Raw genomic sequence first — 23,597 nt, 5'->3', positions numbered from 1 at the left:
CTTCAAAACAGAAGGGTAAGCGATGCCAGAGAAGATAAAAGTGGGTAACAAGGCCACGGGGTGCCAGACACAGAAAGAGGGGCGAGTATTCAAAAACAGAAGAGACATCACCGCTGTCCAGCTCCCGGCGCTTCCCTAACGTGCATCCTCCTGTGCTAGCACCCATTGCCCGCATCTTTATGCCTTGACTTTGCTTTCCCATGACAACGGACGCTTTCAACAACCTGGTGCGGAGCAGCCCAAGGCCTGGTTGAACATAGTTCTTGACCATCGTTACACCCAATTATTCAGAACTGCTACAAACAGCTTGGCACACAATTCCCGTTTAATCCATAGAAAAGCGTATGTTTAGTCAAAATGCTCCTTTAAATGTCTGTAGCGGAAACGGGAAGGGACGGGCAGCTGTCGACACTGCACAAAGGGGCCACTTAGCAGCCAGGGGGACATCTGCGGGCTGTCCGATGGCCTGACCTAGTAAGCCTCCATGCAAATTACATTGTAAAGCACTAGAGCAGCAGTTTCCAAAAATGAACCCAAGCTTGATTAGTAAAAAAAGCAGCCTTACAAGGAATCGACACTCAACCACCGAGCAATCTATGCACCTGGCCTTTTCCGGGTAGCCCGAGGAAGGAAACGCTGGGCCCACAAGGCCTATGCATTCAATCCAAGGTTCCGGGCCAAAGAAAAAACCAGGGAGTGGGAAGGAGAGGGCCTTTAAGAAGAACAAGGAGGAGCATGCCGGCCTTGACGACGGCTTGCCAAGTAGTACCAGAGCACACAGAAGGGCTCAGAGGGAAGCCAGGGTGAGGGAAATCCTTCAAGTTTCTGTTCCCCCTTATAATACCCCCTGAGAGACACCTCATCGTGCGCCCCCCCACCCCCACCCCCAGCGACACACGGCAGGAAACCCGGCTCTAGCAGGGCCGATTCTGGCCACAGAGATGGCCCCTTCTCTGAAGTCCGCCTTCTTGGTCACGTGACAATGGGGACACGCACACGCCCATCTGGGTCCAAGGGGGGAGTCGCACCCTCGTCCCTGGCAACCTCACGGCAATCTTCATGCGAATGGCGAGTTTCTGTTGTTCAGTCTCTTCCATCAGGTCTGACTCCCGGGACCCCACTGGGAGTCTCCGTGGCCAGGATCCTGGACTGGATTGCCATTCCCTTCTCCGAGTCACCGACAGGTGCGGAAACAGAGGCCGCCTCCAGGCCCAGCACTCTATCCATTTCGCCACAGAGCTACAAGGAAGGAAGCCGGGACAGAGCCTTCCCTGCTCTTCCGGGCAAGGCTCGGGAGCTGCCCGGGGACCGTGCGCAGAGCACGGGAACCTTTTAGAGGCAGACTCGGGATGCCCGGGGCTGGAGGCGGGGCCAAGACCCCCCAAAAAGCCAGAGGACGAAAATTGGGCTTGGATCTGAACGCCAGCTCACCGCAGACCCCGAAGGGTGTCAGGCCACAAACAAGGGGCAAAAGAGACTCCGCTCTGCTGGTCAACCTACTTCAGGAAACTGCAGTACGAATGTGCTATCAAGGGGCACTGCATGTGCATGTATGGCGGCACCATGGAGAGAAACTCGCCTTCAGAAATCCCTTTTTTATTTAGATAGGAGGACACTGTTCTACAGGATGGCTCTCGAGGGATGGGTAGGGATAGGAGAGCAAGGTAGATAATGTAAAGCAGAAAACAGCAATAGCACTAGATTTTAAAAACACAGAAATGCCATGATGAGGTCTGTACCCCAAAGCGGTCAGAGAAAGGGGGCTGCAACAGCTCTTTTTGGGGTGGCAAAGAATGGGGACCGGCTGAACAAGGTGTGGGATAGGATCGCGCTACAAGAAACGACGAGCAAGAAAGATGCCATCGGAAAAAGCAGTCCAGACCACAAGACGTGCTCCGGAGCGGAAGCAGAAGCAGGACGTGCCCGTGGGGAGAGTGGCGATGGGCCACGGTCACCTGGGAAGGACGTGGCTAGTCATCTTTCTGGGGCTTTGGGTCTGTGTGTCCTGCCCCAAAAGCAGGCAAGGGGCGCTCGCCGGGCTTCCCTGGCAGGGCAGGGGGACGCGGCCAGATGAGTTATGGAGCAGGGGAGAGGCCGGGCCCAGACCCAGAGACTCGAGCCACCCGGCAAGTTTACACTGGCAGGGAGGGCGAGATGTGTGTGCGTGCATGGTGCCTTTTTTGCACCTTTGTTTTCCAGAGGGTGGGAGCTGTAAGAGACGGGGCGGCAAAGTAGGCTTTGTAACAAGCAAAGGCTGGATGAGGGCTTTGGGGGACACTGTGTGGGGAGCCCCTTCTTTTGTACAGACGAGGGCTGCTGAGGTTCTTCTGAACTCTTGAATGCTGTACTTGTGAGAGTAAGTCATATTCCCCACAGCGACCAAACACACCTTTTCAATAAACTTCCTGGCCTCTTTATTGCTTCTAAAAGAGAATGCTTTGAATAGAAGCTCCTTACAACTTGGCCTAATGATAGCCCGGGCTTCCCCCCCCACCCCCCCCGCACCCAGCTAGAATAGTACCCCCCCCCCAAGACATGCACCAATTCGTGTACGTGAGGCCCCACGGTGCCTCTTCCACAGAGAAGCCCTCCGTTCTCATCACCCTTGCCACCCCCCCAACCCTCCAGAACTTATCGACTCCCACAAAAGCAGTCGGGGGAACGGCACCCCATAAACACTTGCTGATCGAGCGGCCTCAGAGCCTACAGAGGAATTCTCAGGACACAACGCTCGCTGGACTGCCCCAGGGGCCCCGCACGGCTCCCCGAGGCCACAGAGATGGACAAAGGCAGGGACGAGGAGGAGGCACAGGGGATACCGCGGTGATGTGACACACAGACAACACCAATAAAAACTTGTTTTAAAAAGTCAAAGGAAAAGGACTAGCAGGCCCCGGCCCTAACCACATCACCTCTGGAACTGATGCAGTCCTTTAACAGAACAACTAATTAACCTGAGCTGTATGTGTACGGAGTGAAGCAACTGTTATGACAACGGTCCCAACTGGGCCCAGGCAGGCTTCGTCATGGGATTGCAGGAGCCCTGCCTGGGATACGCGACCAGCTCACCCACCATTTGCTCTGGAGCCCCTCCAAGCCAGGGATGGCCAGCTCATCACAGAGGAGGCCACCGCAGCTTGGCCAAGTGAGCCCCTGCAGCCCAAAGTCTTGCTCATTCTGAGCATGCACATGAACACCAAGGAGTAATGTAATTTTTAAGAAAAGTTGCTTTCGCTGAAAAGAGGGAAAGAAGAGCTTAAAGCTCTAAAATCTAACTACTATTACTGTATTTACCATCTGTTTCTTCTAGCCTCTGTCCTTTGCACCCCTTCTTACATTCCTTCTATTGTTTCCAATCTGTGGGTTCTTGTGCTCTAGAATCTTCGCCCATTCATTCATCACTCACTCACTAAATGCCTCCTGTGTGCACGGCGCTGGGCTAGCAGCTGGGGGGAAGGTGTAATAAAACAGAGGAAGCCGTCTCTGCTCCTCCCCAGGGCAACCAACACACCGATTTCTCATGCCACTACAAATCTCCATAGTCTGTTTTCACCATTAACAACTTGCCATCAAGAAAAACAAAATGTCCTGTCACTTAGATTAGCTACCTGACAGAGGATGTTCTTGGCCTGTGATCTCTGGAGTCCATTACCCAACCAACATGACACTCTAGAGGGGGGTTTGTACTATGCCGTGTTTTTCTCTTTCTTGGAATCTAAAAGAAAAGAAGTCAAACATTGCAATTACTTTTCAGTAGTGTGAACTTAACAAGTAAATTAAAACCCTCTGAGAGTAAAGCAGCAAAAACATTTTCATACTATGGATAACACATTGTGAAATCATATGAAGTCACAAAACTCAAACACCTCTCTCTCACACACACATACAAGTCTCATAACTTAGACAAGTAGTTTTGCTAGGTAAGGGAGTATCATTTCTTAGGATGCAGCATCATTTCATGATATCCTTCTTAACTGCATGACCCAAGTTCAGGGAAGTAATTTCCTTACCAGCAAAAGAAATCATCTCCAAGGTAATTTTGTTCACAAATTTACTCCAATATCTTGAAGATACTCTGAAGGTGGCAATTTTGAAAGCACCTAGGATGGCTTTTTCAAGTACCTGAGAGAAGAGGACACAGTAGCAATATCTATGCCCGTCTTCTCATGATAAGGAGAGTCTTGATGGAAATTATGAGGAGATTTTTTTTTTTGCAAATTTCTAAAGCACAACATACTATCAGAGATACAAAACTGACTGAAAGGTAAAGAGAAGAAGATTCTGCACTATTCATTTTTTATGATTAAAAAAAAAAGCATGATTTGATAGGATGAACTGAGGCATTAAAGTTCTTCCAATGAGGCATTTATTTCCCCAAAGGTTCTTTAATATGTGCAATCAGAGATGACCCTAAGCAACTGCAAAGAGAACTTTATTCAACGATCCTGAAATTAAGACCATCAAGCAAAACAGCTGTCAGCTCAAAGGCATTTGCAACTTTCTCAGACCACATCCTACAGAGTTCTAAAGGGAAGGGGAGTGTGCTAAAAGATGATGAGCTCTTCCAAAAAATTCTATTTAGAGATGCCCCTGAATCCATCGAATCAAGCCCCAGAAATCCACAGGGACCATTCACAAGAGAGCCTTTGACCAGTGTAAACACAAACACAGGGACAAAGGGCTAGGTTGAGACTATAAGCAGCTGAATGGGCATGCTGAATTGGGAGACCAGTACCGGGGCTGTAGGATCAAAGAGTGGCCTGTTGAACCTTTGGGAAATTACATAATGCTTTCAGGAATCCCAATCTACTTCAAAAAAATAGAAGAAATCCTCTTCAAAAATACCTTTCCTCACTCTGGCAGCAAATCATGGACCGCCATGCCATCCCTGAAGAATACAAATTCTGGAGGATCTAAATCGTGATAGAGAGGTCAGAAGGTGGGTTTAAGGAGACAGGGAGTCAAGGCCATGAAAGACACTCAAGGTAATGGGGCATCCAAAAAGGGTGGAGTCAGCAACATCCACGTGGGAGTGAGGCAGAACCCACGGTCGGCCAGATGGTCCAAGCACTGCTCGGCTATTCTTAAAAAAACCAACCAGCCTACAGTACATGTTTCAGTTCAGTGAGCAGACCCTGTGTGAAGTATGTTAGGATCCCAGGGTCTATGGGAAGAAGCTCCTGGACAAGAATCTCACCGACACAAAGGCATATCTATACCAATGAGGTAGGAGAAGAGTGTTAAGGAGGATAGAAAAGTGTATGGGAACTTTAAGAAATTCCTCTTTCAATGTTAAACAGAGGCTCCAGCACTCTTCCATTCACCTTCACATCGATGGCTTTCGGTTCCTTCACAACGGGATAGAATCTTGGCGTTTTGTTTGGATCTTGCAACCTGGGTGTGCGGGGTGTTTTGGGTGTTCTTGCAGGATGGACTCTTGGAGATTCTGGAACTGCAGTTGGCAAGGAACGAGCCATTGTTGTTGAAGATACTTCTGAAATACCAAATAATTTATGAGCCAGTTCATCAGTCAAGTCTGTAAAATAGGAGAACACAATGAAATGTTAGCAGCATTCCAGTCTCAGCTGTGATGACCATTCTTTCTTTACTAGGCAATCCTTATTCTGAACCAGCTTAACAGGATGAAACCCCCAAGGCACCAAGCTCTGGAGCTGATGTCAGGAACCCCAAAGTCCACTCTCCTCGGAGCTCATGTTCTTTTCCCTATCATCTAAGTCAGGTTTCAAGGCAAGGTCCATAAAGCCCCAGTGGCCCGTGGCATGACAAAGCTACCAGCGGGTATGGAAGAGGGCCTCCCTCTCTGCAATAATGCTCCCTCCTCATTACACTGCCTGCCTTCTCTTCTGTGCCCATCCACAACAGGCCTCTCAGGACTGAGGCGAGTGCTCAGACTCTCCTCCTCTGCTGTTTCAGGGCTCAGCCTATTAGGAAGGCCCATGACCCAGGCACCCTTGGGCAGCTGGCATCTTTAGGGAATCCACTTCCCTCTACCGCAACCCTCAACAATTGGCTAAAAATATAAAAGCAGAACAGCCTTCAGTTGATGCTTGCAAGAACAATTGGCATCAGAGGCGGTTCAAAGGCACTGAATTAAAAACAACAAACTGCCTCTACTCTGTGGGCTTAAAAACATAGCACCACACAGTGTCAGGCTGGCAGCTGCTGGGAAGCCCCTGGGCACACCTCGGGGATGTCTCCAATTCTCACCCCCTTCTCGAGGCTCAGAGCAGCACTTGCTGGGAGCTCCCCTGACAAATGCATCCGGTCTCTCTGGGCCTCTCCTCTGCAAGACCCTGTCACGTTGGGGGAGGAGGCGGGTCCTAGCTTTTCTGGCCAGGACAGCCACTCAGATCATCTCGAAAGAAACAGGTCTTTGAACCGGACTCCCAAAGACTGCTTGACATCTTCCCGAACAAGGAAGCCTATTCAATCACGCTGCTCTCACCCAAAAACACTGACTTCCTAGAGCAGGGCAGGGGTGGCCATCCTCTTTGCAGAGGCTAGTGATCCAGGGAATGACTTCCTCCCATTTGCCTGCATCCTGAGCATCTAAGAGGTCACCAAAGAGTCTGGCACTCTCTCCAGCTGCCTGCCTGAGAACACGCTGCACTCTCCCCTCCTCCTCCTCCTCCTCCTTCCCCTCCCATCTCCCTGCATGCTTCTGGGTCCTATAAATTCTCAGCTGAGTGGGAGACTACGCAGGGAACACCAGGTCGAGAGAATGAAGATGCCTGGGACCCCGGGGGCCCAACCACCTCACTTGGCAGATGAAACTGAGTCCCGGATCCCCACCAACGATGACCCCCTAGTCCATGTCTCTGGTCCACTGCGGCAGATGACAGGGGTACAGGGACGGCAGACCCCGAGCCTCCCCCAGGGGCCACCGAGTCCCTGACTGAACACTCAGAAGTTGCCACTTAACACAGGAGGAAAGCAGGACAGACAGAGGGAAGCGACTTGCCCACGCCCCAGACAGGCACCCGGGGGCCACCTCTCTTCCCTCTCTCAAAGCCATGGAAACCACAATCGCTGATGGCCATGGCGGCCTCTTGGGGGTGTTTGTCAGAATTTCAGATGTGAAAAGCCAGTGTAAGAGGTTTCTCCCATACCCTGGGGATGACATGACATTGGCTCAGAGGGCCTGGGCTCCCACCCAGCTTCAGACCATAGCTAGCTGTGTAACCCCGGGCAAGTGGCCCGTCTCTGCCTGCCTCAGCCTCCTTATCGTAAAACGCACAACTGTCGTGAGGATCCACTGAGGCACGGGGCCTCCTTGGTGCTGACTCCCTGCCCCCATTTCCAGGGTTACCATGAGTAGACTACAGGCCCCCAGGGAGGGCCCCCGGGCACGCATGTCCTTAAGCTCAGACAGGCTGGCCTCTGGGCTCTACCCTCTCTTAAGTTACAGTCTATATTAGGAGAGAAAACTTCGGTTTATGCTATTTCTGGATATCAAAATGTTGATCAAGAACCAAGAAAACCAAAGGGACGTCTCATTAAAGTGATTCAAAGGGTGAGAAAAAACCAAATGTACATACCTTGCTGAGACTGCGAAGGTCCTACAGGAACGTCTAGATTTGGCTCAAAGGGAGGTTCAGGTGCTAGATTCTCAAATTGCTCTTTACTAATTAGATTTAGCTTCTTAAAGTTTTCAACTTCTTGCTGAATTAGAATAAGGAAGCTACATTACTACTAAATTGGACAACAAGCTCATAAAAGACAATTTGTACACCAACTTCAAAAAATGAGTCTTTGTTAGCAGAGACAACACATAGTCACAATGTTTAGGACAAAATCAACAGAAGTGGTCATTAAAACGATTGTACTCTGAATAAGAGCCCATAGCTGGAAGCAGCTATCCCGCCCGGCCCGGCCCGGCCCAGGCACCAGGCCATCCTGGGGCCTCCCAGGCTCACAAACAGCTCCCGAGAGGCTGCCATTAAAGGCTCTAGGGCTAAGGGCCAAGCGGCAGGACAGAGGACTGGGCAGTCTGTGAAGACAAACAGAGCTCAGAGCTCAGCAAGCAGGAAAAGAGATTCCCCAAGAGAGGAGGACCCCCCATATCTCCACTGCTCCCCCTTCTCACTAATTCAGACAGCCCCTGCCAACCCACCCCCTCCCCTGCCCCTGCTCCCCTGCTCCAGTATCTGGAGCTCACGGGCTTTCCTCCAATGTGACTCTGCCCTCCCAGCTCAAGGAAGGAAGCCCGGAGGTAAATGACTCATTGGAGGCTTCCCAACTCGACAGGGGCAGAGCCAGGATTAGAACTGTGCTACCCCGTGCCCACGGGAAGCCCTGCTCCAACGTTAAGCAGCCCATTCACCCTCAATTCTTCACCTCACAAGCTGGCCCCCTTCTATGGGGCTGGGCGCCCCTCTGAGGACCCTCCCCTCTCTTCAAACATAATTGCATCGTTCACTCTCTCTCCCACTCTCCTTCCTTGGGGCCACGATGGGGTCTCCCGGCTCAGCAGCCCCAACCCAAGTACGCCCTTGCGCTGCCTGGGCCGCCCAGGAGGCTCGTCCATGTCCCACATTGCCTTACTGTCAGTGCTGCCTGACTGCCCTCCCTATTCTGCCAGGCCATCAGGGGATTCGGTCCTGATCCCATCGCCAACCACCTTGCCCATCCTCAAACCAGAGCCCCCTGACCATCCTTCTGTGGTGTCACCGAACACCACGAAACCGAGTCAGTCAGCTGGGCTCCCCAGAGCCAAGAAATCCACCGTCTCCTCTGCTGCAGTCCCCTGGGTCATCTTCCCTGCTCCTCTCTGCAGCTGGGGCCAGCCTCAACCACTGCCCTCCCATCCCTGACAAGACTCGACTCCTTGAGCTCCCTCTTCCCTCCCATTCTCCCACCTTTTAAAAACTCTCCTCTGGCCCCACTCTCTCTCTCTCTAAGGAAGAAGTCCTCTTTGTCGATGGCCAAGGCCATCCTTCCTGAGAAGACTTCCCCTCCGGTGATCCTCCCTCTCTCATCTTCCATTTTCCCCCATCGCTAGCCCCTTCCTACTATCTACAACAGTGTCTTCAAGCACTTTACTTAGCTTTGCTATTCCTCTCAATTGGCACTTCTCCCTTTTCTGCCCAAACACCCCAAAAGGTGTCTACTCTTGTTACTTCTGTTTCTTCACCTTCCACTTACTTCCCAATCTCTTGCAGGGCGTCTTCCAACTCCACGGCACAACTGAAGTGGCTCCCTCTGAGTTATGATGGCTTAGCGGATACATCTAGTGGTCTCCCCTCAATCCTTACCCTACTCGACCTCTCTGCCGACTCTTCCTCCTCGAGTCATTCTCGATGGTACCTTTTTTAAAGTTCTACCTCAGATTCCTTTCCTGGCCCATCATCGACCTGTTACCCACCAATTATATTCTTAGACATCCCAACACTTTCTCAGAAGTTCAAATCTTCTCCATGAAGATGACTCCTGAGCCCACATACTGAGCAAGCCCCAATCCTTTTCTGAAACGCCAACCAGCTGCAGGACATATTCCCCTGATGTTCTCTAGACATCTCAGACAGCTTGTTCAAAACGGAACTCGGCATGTAACACAATTTCTTCCCCTTCTCCAAAATTACCGACTTTCATTGAGGACATCAGCATCACTCTGGTCACCTCCAGCCTTAGACATCTACTCTTTCCTCTCCCAACTTCTCAAGAGTTTCAGGTATTTTTAATTGTAGCATCACAATATTTCTTGTATCTCTCTCCTTATTTCCTTCTTTCCTACAACCAATAATGCCTGAGTACAGGTCCTCGTCACTTTTCTTAGACTATTCTAATAGCTTCCTAATTCATCTGTCTGCTGTCTCCAGTCTCTCCCCTCTCCAATCTATCCTCCATATAACTGTCTAAAATTAATGTTCTGTCACTGTGCTGCTAAATAAAAATCACCAATAGTTTCCTAATGCCTCTAGAACAAAATGACGCTCCTGAGCCAAGCATTTAAAGCTCTCCATAATATGGCTCTCACATACCTTTAACACTCTACATTATAGAGAAACTAACACACTCTGTATACCTTGACTCTGACATCTCATTTCCAGTCTCCACCACTTTACATACACAGGGTTTCCCCACTGCCTCAAATGTACTCCTTTTTTACCTCTCTCTATGGCCCAGGATCCTGCCATCTCCTGTGAGAAGGAAGCCTTTCCAGATCACTCCCAGGTATCAGCATTCTCTCAGTCTCTCTCTTCCCTCTTAATCATCATGCATTTAGTCAACTGTTTACAAGTTGTGTCCTATGGAATGCATTAAGTCCTTGAAGCAAGGACTCTTTTAAAAATTTCTAATACCTAACCCAGTACTTTATACATTACAAGTACTTAATAAATGTCTAAAGTGTCAGACTACGTAGACTAGGGAAAATGAACACATTTTAAAATGAAAGGGATCTAAAAAATATGTTGATCCCAATTTTGGAATTTCCTTTTGAGTTTGTCAACTGAAGTTGCTGTTCCTGGGAGGTAGAATGCTATACTGTGGAAGAGTAGACTTGGAGAGGGAAAGACTTCAGAGGTCAGCAAGTCTGACCACAGTCACACACAAGCAGCAAGTGACAAAGCTGACCTTCACATCCACATCCTCAGACTACAGCACTCTCTCCCTGCGGCCATCAGCGTAGGGGAACAAGGACAGTCCCAGCAAAGCTGCTCTCTCACACTGGTGACCCCTGATGACTTCTGGACAATTCTAGTAGCTTCTTACTCTAACTGTCCCTTGTCTCGACTCCTTTCCGCCTTCTTCCCAAGCACTGCTGCAGACCTTATCCCCAGAGGTCTGGGCTCTCATGGGCAGCCATTTTCACCTTCAGCTTGGCTCTCCCTTCTAGACTACAGAGCCCCACTCTTCACTGCCAACCAGGTCCCTGAAAGGACAGGAGACATTTCTCCATGGATAGAGCTGAGCCGTCCACTCACGTCCACTTACCATTTCCAAAACAGAATTTTCTATTATTCCCTCAGGTAGTTATCTTGCTTAATATCTCCTTATGTCATCAGCTTCTTCCAAGCTAGAAGCACCTTAGATACCCTCCTCTCCTTTTTCTTCTGTAGTCAATAAACACTAAACATTTTGACCTCCAAATGTCTCAATTTACTTCTTCTTTTCCTTCCCACTCTGCTATCCGTTTAGTTCAGGAATATGTCCTCACCTCCTAGCTGGCTGCCACAATAGCCTCCTAACCGATTACCGTGTTTCCCTTCATTGAATCTGTCTTATGTGCTGCAGTGTTGTTCAAGTCACCATATTCTGCAGCTGAGCTTCCCCTGAGGCCATTCTTCAGGCAACTCTAGATTACTACCCCAATAAATACTTGGGGGGGGGGGGGCGCTAATTCAAGTTTTATCTTCTGAAGCCTTCTTCCCTTTTTATATCAAGGAAATCGTACTCATCTGACCATCTCTAGAGCATTTCATTTTGGTATCACACCAATTAGTTCTTCTATTCTGTTAGAGTTGTTATTTATTATTTCTTCTGCAGATGCCTTTGAGTCTTACCTTTTTGATCCAGCTATGACCTAAGTTTTCTGCTTATTTTGTGCTACCTGCAACCTAGCACAGGGGGTCCCACGGTGGCATTCCTTAAGTTTACCAAATGACTTACACGCAGAGATAGCGGCAAGTCTAATTTTCTGAACTGTTTAGACCCGAAGCCTTTTTTAAACTTCCAAACTGCACCAAAGGAGTCCATGAGCTAGTTTTTGCTAGCACCAAGAGAACTCCATTTTTCAACTTCACTATAATCCTGAAATTATTCTCCAGTAATATGAGTTCAGATGAAATGGATTCAACAAATGCTTCCTGAGTTCCAGCTCTATGCAAGATGCTTTGTGATGAGGAAATGCAAAGAAGATTAAGACAGTCTGCCCCAGAGAAACTTACATTCTAACAGAGAAGATAAAACCTGTATCCAATTAAGTCTATTATGAAGCAGAATGTGATGGTAAATATAATATATATATTTTTATATATAATTTCACATTATATGATATAACGTGAAAAACAAAGTGCTATGAGATTGCAAAGGAGTGAGCAGCTACTCTGCATAAGAGAACTAATGAAGTCTTCCCAGAAGAGGTAGACAACTTTGAGCTCTGCCTTAAGGTTAATAAGGTTTAAAAAACAAAAGTTTTCTGTAAAAAAAGCTTATAAATCTTAATTTTTGCTAAAAAAAATTTATTCTGAACTGAACTTTAAACAAAATCGATTAAAATTACATTTACAATTGAACTTTCCTTAAAGACTTTCAACATACATTTATCTACATAATTCAGATATTCCCTTCTGTTTTCCCCAAAAACATAGTCCCAGGCAATGTGCCTTGGCATTCAGACAGCCTCAGCTGCTTCATATTACCTTTATCTGCTGTTGAATGCATTATAATATCCCACATATACCAGTTTGCTCATTTCTCAACTACCTGAGATATTTAAGCCCCTCCTGGTTTCCTGTAACTAGTCATATTTCTATAAATATATTTAAAAAGATAACTTTTTTCTTTCTAAAACTGTCTTTTACAAGATTGCCGGATCATAAATTTGTAAGTCAGAAGGTACCTTAGAGGTCCATCATCTAATCCAAACTCCTCATTTTATACAGAATTAACCTGAAGCCCAGAGATTATGTGACTTGCCCAAGGTCACACAACAGATGGTCAGGATTCAAACTTAATTCTCCAAATTGAGCACTTTTTCCATTATAGTCCTCTCTCTCCAAACCTAAGATTAATTGTGCCAGAAAATAATTTTCTGAAGCTTAATAACTTCATAAATTTCCAATATAGTTATGGTTGAGGCATTTTAATGTAGCTTGTTAAATATAAAATAATTTCTTCTGAAGGAAAAAAGTATCTTTTCATTTTAAACAGCTCACTTGAAAAATTCTATGTGAGAACAAGTAATTTGTTCAACTCTAAACCTGTAACAAAAAGCTCTTACTGCCCCCCGAAGGCCAATATGTGCTTTAAGATCAATAACTGTGTGCTAAATTGGCTCTTGACAAAAACTCTCTCTTGATAACCACCAAAATTCACGACAGAAAGCCTGATGACAAAGAAGGGGAACGACATTTTAGAACAATGATAATGCTGCTCTTTGGAAGAAGAATACATTAAGATGATATAAGAAATCTCATTTAAACACTCCCTGAAAAAATTAAGTCAACACTAGATTTCATGATCAAAATAATTACCTTCATTGTTGCATGTTCGTTCTCGTCTTCCTCCATCCACAAATCTTGTTCATAATAATACAAGCCATCATTGATGACTTTAGCAAGTTCCGATGTAATTTTGGCACGAGACACATGGTTGCCTGTACGATCTCCCCCAGGATGTTTCCGCATATAAGGTGGGGTCTGAGTCACAATCAAGATCTTATTTAAATCCTGGTCATCGATTTCATAATCGGAATCATTGTCAGACCAATCAGTAAATGTGTTCTTTCGTCCTTCTATCTGTTCCATTTCTTCATCAAACAAAAAATCCAGTTCCTCTTGTTCTTGTTCCTCTGAAGGCTGCTGGGGCTGATTTGCCGCTTCTTCAGCTGTGCCCATCGACTCCTGAAAAACAATGAGGCGCCCTTCACATGTAAGAACACTCCCATCTAGTCTTTAAAGTGCGACCCGAGCAGCCCTGCGTGTCATTTGCCTCTTCCCTGGACGGGAATGGCCAAGGGGAGGGAACCACGATTCTTCTGCCCCGAGAAACACAAACCGGCCACTTCCCAAAGGTCACTTCTGGATTTCACAGATCGCACGCACGCACGCACGCACACGAGCACATGTGTGATTTCAAGCCCAGAATTCCTTCAGGGGTCGTCTAGTCAGACCTTAAAAGTTCAATGGAACAGCATTACAGATCCTCTCCAAGAAAGCTGAGAAAAGTACTCAGTGGGAGGGCCCTGTGGTGTGGCAGGAGGGGAGGGGGAGAGGGGGAGAGGGGGAGGCCGGACCCGGGACTTCATCAGTACAGGCCACGGCCCCAGGGACCGCCCCATATCGCCAAGTATTCTGCACGTGACAGTATTAGAGGGCTGCCCAAAGTCCTGGGAGGTGGAGCATCCGAACTGGTACTAGAACCCCAACTAGGGCAACCTGCTAGTGCTGGCGAATCTCTCTATCTACTAAGTACGCCCATAAGCCAAGCACCTCCCATAATGTCCCAGGCACATGGCCAAGCGAACCAAAATGAAACACCGGGGAGCTTACGGTCTACAGGAGGGGAAACAAGGAGACCGTGTGAGACCGACAAAAAACACGTGCCTTTTTTTCTTTTAACATCTGTACTTTGTCTTAGTAACAACCCTCAGACAGAAGGCAAGGGCTCGGCCACGGGGGTTAAGTGACTTGCCCAGCTTCCCACAGCTACAGGGTCTGAGGGCAGATGGGAAACTTCTAGAAGAGGACACGCTGCCTTTGAGCCTCGAAGTTATAAATCCTCTGAGGTGGAAGGAAAGGCAGCGGCCCAGGCACTCACTTGGAGAGAGCCCAGAGGCAGCCCATACTCCCGTGGGCATTACACTAAGCTGAGCACCACCGACTCGCTCTATGAGCGGCAGAATAAAATCAGAGCCATTTGAACTGGAGCGGCTGGGCCACTCACCCACATTTCCTGGGAGCGTCGAAGACAAACGAAGAGCGGGGTTCTTAGAAAGTCCATGAGATGCTGTGTTTTCCACAATTTCCTTCACTTGCAGCGGAACACTCCAAAATCACTCACCTAGAACCCTATCCTTTCTGCCCGTCCCCTCAAAAAATAACGGGCTATCTGAAGAAAGCCGTACACAAGGCCACAAATGCCAGGATATTTCAATAGAAACGACCTAAGACATGGACAAGTTAACTTCATTTGGTTTCCATTTTTGAGGCTACAGGAGGGTGGCTGCTGTTCAGTCATCTTTTAGGAGCGTCCATCTCTGTGACCCCGTGTGGGGGTTTCCTGGCAGAGATACTGACGTGGTTTGGAGGAGACGGAGGCAAAGAGGGTGAAGTGACGGGCCCCGCGTCACCAAGCGAGGCACCTGAGGCAGGATTTGACCCAGGTCTTCCTGATTCCAGGCCTGGCGTGCTCTCCACTGGGCCACTTACCTGTCTAAAAGACAGGCAGCACAACATGTTCCCCCAACTTTCTCCCTGGGATTAAAAATGCATCGAGCACCAACAGAGGCACTGTCTCCCCCTAATCCATTTACTTGCATACTCAACGCCGCCTTAAAACAGAGCGCAGAAAGATGTGTCAGGTAACTTCTGACCTGGCGTGAGCCAGGCTGCCCCCGAGGGAACGGCTTCAATCTCCTTGGCTTCCTGGGCCGCCAACAAGGTTGAGGACCTGGCATCATTCCGAGGGGAAGCCTCTTCATCCCACAATGAATGAGCAGCCGCCTCCAAGGTTTGCGGCTTTTCCCCCTTGCTGCTGCCACTTTTCTCTCTCCCCTCCTAGTGTGTTCACCCAAGAACAAGAGAGGCCTCCTTGGCTCTGACTATCTCATCAGCTTACCTCAGTGGAAATCCACACAGACCCCAACAGTCAGAGGATCTGCCTCTCTGTACAACGGCCTCCCTCAACACAAGGGCCCCGTCTAACTCTCTAATCCCGATACGGTCAATATAAAATCCCAATGGGAAGAAAAACGCTTAAAATGGCATTTACAGAAAGTTCTGGTCTGACAAGCCCAAGATATGGTTCTCCACATCAAAGGTAGTCAATCTCTGGCCCTAAGCCTAGAAGCCTCAATCTAACGCAAGTGAGGCCTAACGTGCATGCCAGGGGAAGAGAAGGGCTTGGGCTGCCGCCATTCTCTCATGAGCTTTCCTTATTCCCAGTTACCAGCTCTCTTCCTCGCTGGGTCAATGACCCAGTTCTACTCCCGGCCCTGCGTATGAGACCAGGCAGAAGTGCCGCTCCAGACCAGTCCAAAAGCTTTTTACTTCATTGCTAATGAATGCCTATGCTGGCTTCTTCATGGGCAGCTCCCCCCCACTACTACAGTTTTGACACTCAGTTTCCTCATCGGTAATATGGAGAGAACCTTTATGCCCACCTACCTCACAGGGTTCTTGTGAGCAAAGTAGTTTGGAAACCTTTTAGCAGTCTAGAAACCGAGGCTCAAAGGGCCTCAGATACAGACTTTAAAGGGATCTCAGGAACTCGTTAAGCCCTTTCTACACAAGGAAACTGAGGCTCATAAAGGTGAAGCGACTCACACCAGACGGAACGGCGTGCTTTAAATCCAGAGCTTGTTTCTGCTCCATCATGGGGCACTAAATAATCATTTGCATGCACACACACACACACACACGCTATCATACTTATTTCCCACTGGTGCAACACTTCATCTCCAGCCAGCATTCTCTGACTGTGCCACATCCATGACGCTTCCCTGCCTCCAGTTCTTCTCTCCTCATTTTGTACTGACTTACACTTTGTTCATCTAGCACAGCTGTTCCAGGCCATGACCCCCTATAAAACCTCCTGCAATCTATGGCTCATTTCCTTACATTCAGCACAGAACAGCTCAGCATGCAATTTTTCATTGGTTCAACTCAATTATGTGAATTCCTTTTACGTAAGGGACCCCCACCATCCTAAAACTCTCTGGGGCCTCTCACAACATATGCCGGCCTCCACAGGAGGTCGGCGGACGTTGGGCCAGCTGAGGGTGAGGACCTAATCAGAAATCTAGTCTCTGGGCCAACTTCACTAGAACCTACAGCAGGGCCTTAAATCTGCAGGAAAAAGAAAAGGCTTTAAGCTCTCTAAAAGTGATCCAGTCCTCTTCCTGCTTGAGAGAAGACAGAGCAGAATCCTCTCTCCTCTTTATACAAAGCACAGAAGTGGAGTGTCCCTGGCTGGCCGTTTCCCTTAGCTGTTTGTCTCAATTATGAAGATGGATTCCAAAGAGCACAGAAGCCAGACCACTATCAAGCAGGGCTGTTTTGAAAGTTACATATGAAATATATTAGAGACTTTAAAAGCCGGTTTGGGCAAGAAATCTATATATGTATTTATTTGTTTGTTTTTATGTGAAGGAAGGAAGAAGATGGGACCGTGGAGAAGGACAAAACTGTTTAGCTGGAAATGACTGCAACTTAAAAAAAATATGAATACAAATATTTTTATTTATTTGTTTAGCTTTGAGGGAAACTTGATAGTCCATGGCCCACTGGGATTTTCCCTAAAATGTACTTCATCTGAGAGACAAGAAAAAATAAAACTCTTCTTTGCTACAAAGACTAAAGCCAACGACACTCCTCTTGAGGAGAGAGGAGAGGGAATTGCTACCCGTAAGTGGCCGGTCCTGTCGTTAGTCCTCAGCAGAGCAGCCTCCAAAGGAGAGCCCAGAAAGAGAATATTTAGCCCTTCTCTTTCAGACCCTCTGTTGCTACTATTCGGAGACGCAGGCTGACACCGACTCCCTCCCAAAGCCTCTCTTGTCACAAGGTTACATATTCTTCAGGGTATCCCGAGAAAGGGCAGTTCCAAAACATGGCAGAGTTCACTTGGGACCTCACAAATCCACTGCGCTAAAGTGTGCTTGAGCTTCACCTGCTCACAATTCAAAGCATCTTTACAGAGGACATCAAAGTCTGAACTAAACTAACTCTAATAAACTGGGACAAGTGTCTGAAAAAGAATCCTCCAAAGAAACTGCAGCCTGAAAATTATATTAATAACCCTACCACAAGCCAACCAAAAATGGCAGCTAACACTTCTCTGCCTAAGAAGGGCCTTTCTTCTTCCACCACATGACAAAGTTCAAACTAAACAAACAGAAAAATGCAACCGCTTCTGCCAAGTTTGCCAAAATGACAATTGTGGTTTACTCACAGTTCTGGGAGGGGGCAGTGTAAATGTATTATTGCCATTTTACTGATGAGGAAAACAGAAGTCAGGATGGCTTATCCAAGCTCACATGGTAAAAGCGACTCTATACTGGAACCTCCGGCCTGGATTTCAGTTTTATCTTTTCTTCAAGACGGGAATTAAGACCATCTACCTCATAGTGATGACATGCAAACACAATCATGTCTGGAAAGCTCTTCTTCAAGGGCATTTACAAATGAGCTAAATTCCAACTGAACAGGATCGATGAACTGGCCACATGGCTCAATCAACACAGGCCAAGACGTATTTGTCCTAGGTTCTCAGTCTCACACGATCATCTTCTTTCTCAAGGTCCTTTTTTAGATGTGGATTTATTCATGAAAAATAGTGAACAATTTCTCTCAATGTTCAGGTTTTGTATTCTAGTGAGAGCAAAAGTATTGACCACCATGTCCAAAAAACTCACAAGGTTTCCAAAAGTCCTGCCACGTTCTGGAACTTCTCGCTACAATCTACTCTTCAGACTCTCGGGGTTTGGGGTATGTATGGCGAGTCAAGTTCAAAGTCTGTTTTAGAAATGTTCCTTTGTCTCATGCTTATCTTTTTTTAATGTGCATGACATAAGTATATGCATATTTTATTGACGAGGTGCAGAACAGTGAGGAGGGAAGACCTGACTTCAAATCTGCCTCAGGCACTTACTGGCTGTGTGACTCTGGGCTAGTCACTAACCCGTTTCCCTTAATCCACTGGAGAAGGAAATGGCGAAGCACTGCAGTATGTTTGCCAAGAAAACCCCACGAACTCACCAGAACAAGATGACCCCCCAAGCCAGCTGCTCGCTGTCCCTGTATGACCCTGAGGGAGCACACCTCCTCGTGTTCCACCAACCCCAGCCTCTGAGACTGCCTGGTCAACGAGCAAAAGCATCAGACTTAGAAACATGACGTATGGGCGTGAGTCTGCTTGCCGTAGAAATAAGGGCAAGACGGCACCTTTTGGCCTAAGTGCCTCCATCTGGAAAAGAGGGATAAAAACGTCTACACCAAAGTGTTGTTCCAAGCAAAGTACTCTGCGTGCCCTAAAGTGCTCTAGAAACTCACTTGGCAGGAACTTGAGGATTAGGGCTCTGAGGAGTGTCCTTCCTAACAAGAACGTCTCATTGAGAAGGAACTTTAGACAAATGCTTCAGAGCAGCCTGCAGGGAGGAATTTCATCATAAATGAACAGAATCATCAAAGCAAAAAAATCCAAATAAAAATCTTTTCCAGTAACTTGCTGCCTGCATCATTCCCAAGATGCCATCTGGAACGCTGTATCCATGAATGTCAACACATTCCCGAACTACATTTTTATGCCCAGATTAAGCCAGTGTGCTAAAGTCATGCATCACGGGCACCTTTGAACTCTGAGGGTGAGCAGGTCTGGCTCCTTGAGCCTGTCCTCAAGGAGCCGGGGAAAAGAAAAATGTTCACACATCCAAAGGTAGCCATTAGCCACGAATCCCTTTCTTTCACTGGTTCGAATGTTCCATTCTTAAATCATAAAGAGATCAATTGACCTAAATTAAGAGGAAATCAAACTGATTAAGCCTGACTCCCAATCCTCTGAGCTACCCAGCTGCCCCTGCTCTTCAAACTTAAGGAGACTGACCTCAAGTCAGAAGATCTCTATTCAAATTCAGTCCAAGACTCCCGTTAGCTGTAGGAGCCTGGGCAAGCCCTAGAAGCTTTCTGGGCCTGTTTCCTCATCGGGAACACAGAGGGGGATTGGACAAGTGGCCTCAGATGTTGCTGGGGGTGTTTCTTTGGGGACAGGGACTGAAACGAGTGCTGTAAAAGCCAAAGGAAACATTTCCTAATAAGGACAACTTTATCTGAATGCCCCCCAGTTTCCTGGCTGTGCGCTGGAGATGTGGCCCGACAGCGGGCTAGCCACAGGCAAAGAGCTGGGGACACCGAAGAGAACAGGGAGTCACGGCCCAGGGAAGCTCAGACGGTCAAACCATCCCGGGGGAGCAGAGAAGGAGAACTTCCTCCAGTGACAACTCTGGAAGTCGAGGGGGTGCCAGGCCCCCCCAGCAAGGCTCCTTGGGGACCTCATTTTTCCTCTGGACACGTGTGATCCCCAGCACTCAGCAGGGTGCCGGGCCCGGAGAAGGCCCTTAATGAGTGTTCTCCAGGTAGACGGCTTCTGTGTGAAGCAGAGCGGATGCTAGACAGGGAGTGAAAAGCCCACAGTGAGTCGGGCTTCTGCCACTTCCCGTCTGTGATCTCCTTGAGCGTCATTAGGCTCTAAGAGGGCCCGGCCACCTCCTGGGGAAAGCTTGCCCGGCCCTTCCCAGGGCCGGCTCTCCCCTGCGGGGCACACCTGGCAGGGCAGTAAGCCAAGTTAGGGGGCGTCTGCCCCAGGCACGGGAAGGAGGAGGGGCGGAGGAGAATACTCTGTCCCCGTGGCCAGGAAGGCAGCCGAGCCGGTGCTGCGGCATGTTCAGAGCTCGGCCATGCCCTGCACCAGGGCCGTCATGACTCTGGGCCTAAATCCGATCACGTACAAGTCCAAAGACACCACACATCACCACGGATGTCCCTGTGGTCCTCTGCGAACAAAAGATAGCCGCCCCGCAGGGGAAACGGTCTGTTCTTCAAAGACTTTACGCAGCGGCTCAAGGGGGGAATCTTCGCCTCCGACGCCCAGCGTTGAGAGGAACTAACTCCAACAGAGGAGGACCTTAAGGCGCCCTGCCACTGGGACTGCAAACTCCTAGCAATCTCACCAAAGATTACTCCAGACCAGAGAGAAAAGCTGCTGAAAAGAGCTCTGCGGCTGCACAGCACACACGCAGCAATTGGCACAGATGCCCAGGGGGTGGTCTGGTGGCAGAGCACACGCAGACGCTACAGAAACTGGTGGATGCCGGCACTGATTCAAGAAGGATGCGACGGAGAGGAACTATGAGACGGCCAGAGCCATGCACTGGGAATCCCGCTGCCACCCAAGTCAGAGGCAAAGAGAATTTCCCTAAGCCCCAAAGCCTTGAGGGCTCCGGCTTTCTAAAAAGCAGACAACGGCAAACTAGCCCATCGGCTGTGGAATGACTAGCTATAGGAAATGGTCCCAACGGAATCTTGACGCCCGTTAGAGGAATACAGACAAGCTTGGAAAGGCCTCGTATAAACGGACAAAGCACGGTAAGTAGAACCTGAAAGCCCATCGACTATAACAGAAATGGAAAGGACAACAAAATGGGGAAATGCTAGGTCATGACAATGGCCACATTTATTGGTCCCAAAGGAAGACAATGATGGTGGCATTCTGCACCGCTGCCGCCCCCCTCCGGCCTGTTCCCACTTCTCTGCAGGAGGGGAGGGGGTCGACAGGCTTGGATGAACTACTGCTTGGCGGCTGCTGTTTTTCTTCTTTATTATAACCAAAGGTACCCTAGGAAGAAAAAGAACGGGGGACACGTTGGGAAATACGAGTAGCAGAAAAACAAAAGGTACCAGCCAGCTTTTTAAAAGGGGCCACGGAGAAGAAGATACAGGAAACAGCTGAGGCTACTGTCCAGATGTTTAGCCTTAAATGGCTTAGCCATGAGTGATGAGGCATTTTCTCAAGAGAAACGTAAAAGCACCTTCTGAGGTACAATCCATATCTGGGACTGTCTCTCACTGATCCCCTCCATTATCACAGACAAAAAAAGGTATCATTCTTTTCATTTTACTTCTTTTTCTTCATACAAAGTTTAAGAAGATGAACACGATCTTCTAAATGAGAACTCTGCAGCCCATTCACTGGATTTTTCTTCAAAATATAGTGGGGGGGGACCCCCTTACCTTATGTCTTAGAATTGATACTAGTAGGGGCTTGGCAGTTTAAGTTAAATGACTTACCCAGAGTCACACAGCTACAAAGTGCCCGAGGCCAGATTTGAACCCAGAACCTCCCATCGCCTGGCTCTCCATCCACTGAGACACCCAGCTGCCTCCAAAACAGTTTTTTGGTTTGTTTTTAAAACCCTTACCTTCTGCCTTAGAATCAATACTATGTGTTGGTTTAAGGCAGAAGAGTGGTAAAGGCTAGGCAATGGGGATAAATGACTTGCCCAGGGTCACATTGCTAGGAAATGGCTGAGGTCATATTTGAATCCAGGACCTCCCATCTCTAGGCCTGACTCAATCCACTGAGCTACCCAGATGCTTCCAAAATAAAGTTTTAAATGGAAAATCTGAAATAACTATTAAAAACTTACCTGGAAGCTACAAACATTAAAAAGCTGTGCACTACTTGACTACTTTGATCTGCTTTAAAGGATAATGAAGAAAAGATGAAAACAAGAAAAAGATTATCTGGGAGAACCTGAGTCAGGTCAATTTTCCAGTTTTAAAATAAATATTCTGGGGTAGCTAGGTGGCTCAGGGGACAGAGAATCAGGCCTGAGGATGGGAGGTCCTGGGTTCAAATGTAGCCTCAGATACTTCCCCATTGGTGTGACTGGTCAAGTCACTTGACCCCAACTGCATAGTCCTTACTTCTGCCTTGAGACCAATCTTAGTATCAACTCCAAGATGAAACTTAAGGGTTTTAAAAAATAACTATTCCATATACCTATCACCAGTAGAGAAAAACTTTCCTAAGCATATGGAAAAGAAACCCCTAGCATGAGTCTCTAAAGTAGAATTTGAATAGGAGAAATGTCCTGGTGCTCTGCCCACCCACCCTACCTCCTTGGGGGGTGCCCCCACCTGTCCCCTTTGGCCTCAAGCTTCTCATGGTCCCACCAATGCCTGTCTCTCTATAGAGACCTCAGAAAGAGCGAGCAGATTCTTACACTCCAAGTCTTTAATGAAATCTCCTGCCAAGGCCAATCCCTGGCAAGTCCCTTCCCTTCCCACAAATTACGTTGGGGAATGGGTCTGGATACTTGAGATCTTTAATATGTGGCACAGACCACATCAAAGTATGCAAATGTAGGGCAGAACTAGTACTTTGGGAAACACCAGTCCCAGCCGATTCCCTGGTCTCACCCAGGACCTCCAGCAAGCTCCTCCAAAAAGAACAGGGTGTCTTAAGACCTCCAGAAAAGGAAGCTCCACAACCTACTTTCCTAACCCAGCTCCATGTTTATTTAGCAAGACGTAAGAGAACTGATTTCCAAGCCTGCATCCTTCAATGACATCAAGCAGTTCGTTATTTTCTATGTGGTAATGCTAGACATAACTCAAGATAAGAAACTGTCCCCATTTTCTCTGCTCCAGGACCATTGAGTGGTTTCAGTTTCCTTATAGTTATTATTTTCAACCGTTTCATTACCCTGTTAGTTTTCCTCACAGTTTCTAAGTATTCCTTAGACCCTTTTTTTTTTAACCTTTACCTTCTGTCTTGGAATCAATACCGGGTATTGGTTACAGGGCAGAAGAGTGGTAAGGGCTGGGCAATGGGGGTCACGTGACTTGCCCAGGGTCACACAGCTAGGAAGTGTTTGAGGCCAGATTTCTTAGACCTATTTTTAATGTGATCTTTGAATCACATTTACAAAAATTCATTCTGCTTTTGATAATGCTAGTTTAAATGGAAGCTTTAAGTCAACTTTCAAACTTAATAAGCTTAAAGTTCTGATAATTCAGTATTCCAAGTATTCAATCGATCACAATTTCTAGCAAATTTCTACAATTCTCTTCTCACCCAGGTCATTTAAAAAGGACTATGGCCGGGACTAAGAAATATGTTTATTTTAAAATTTCCCA

General features: G+C 47.8%; 1 protein-coding gene across 5 annotated transcripts in view; it reads right to left on the bottom strand.

Annotated features, from left to right (window-relative positions):
- Positions 1-23,597, bottom strand: part of LARP1B (La ribonucleoprotein 1B) — a 77,637-nt gene that overhangs the window by 5,494 nt on the left and 48,546 nt on the right. For 4 of the 5 annotated variants that reach the window (XR_008913074.1, XM_007495499.3, XM_007495501.3 and 1 more), the window contains 4 exons: positions 13,218-13,586; positions 7,560-7,683; positions 5,325-5,536; positions 3,609-3,715 (listed from right to left, as the gene is read on the bottom strand). Coding sequence is in view for 4 of the 5 variants with exons in the window: in XM_007495499.3 (XP_007495561.1) it covers positions 3,609-3,715; positions 5,325-5,536; positions 7,560-7,683; positions 13,218-13,586 (812 nt within the window). In the remaining variant the exon portion in view is untranslated. The remainder of the gene's footprint in view (positions 1-3,608; positions 3,716-5,324; positions 5,537-7,559; positions 7,684-13,217; positions 13,587-23,597) is intronic. The other variant, XM_007495500.3, reaches the window with a different exon arrangement.

The sequence above is a fragment of the Monodelphis domestica genome, chromosome 6 (genome assembly GCF_027887165.1).
Source record: "Monodelphis domestica isolate mMonDom1 chromosome 6, mMonDom1.pri, whole genome shotgun sequence".
Taxonomy (NCBI): Eukaryota; Metazoa; Chordata; class Mammalia; order Didelphimorphia; family Didelphidae; genus Monodelphis; species Monodelphis domestica.
The sequence above is the reverse complement of the archived record's forward strand: the minus strand, read 5'-3'. Positions and strand labels throughout refer to the sequence as shown.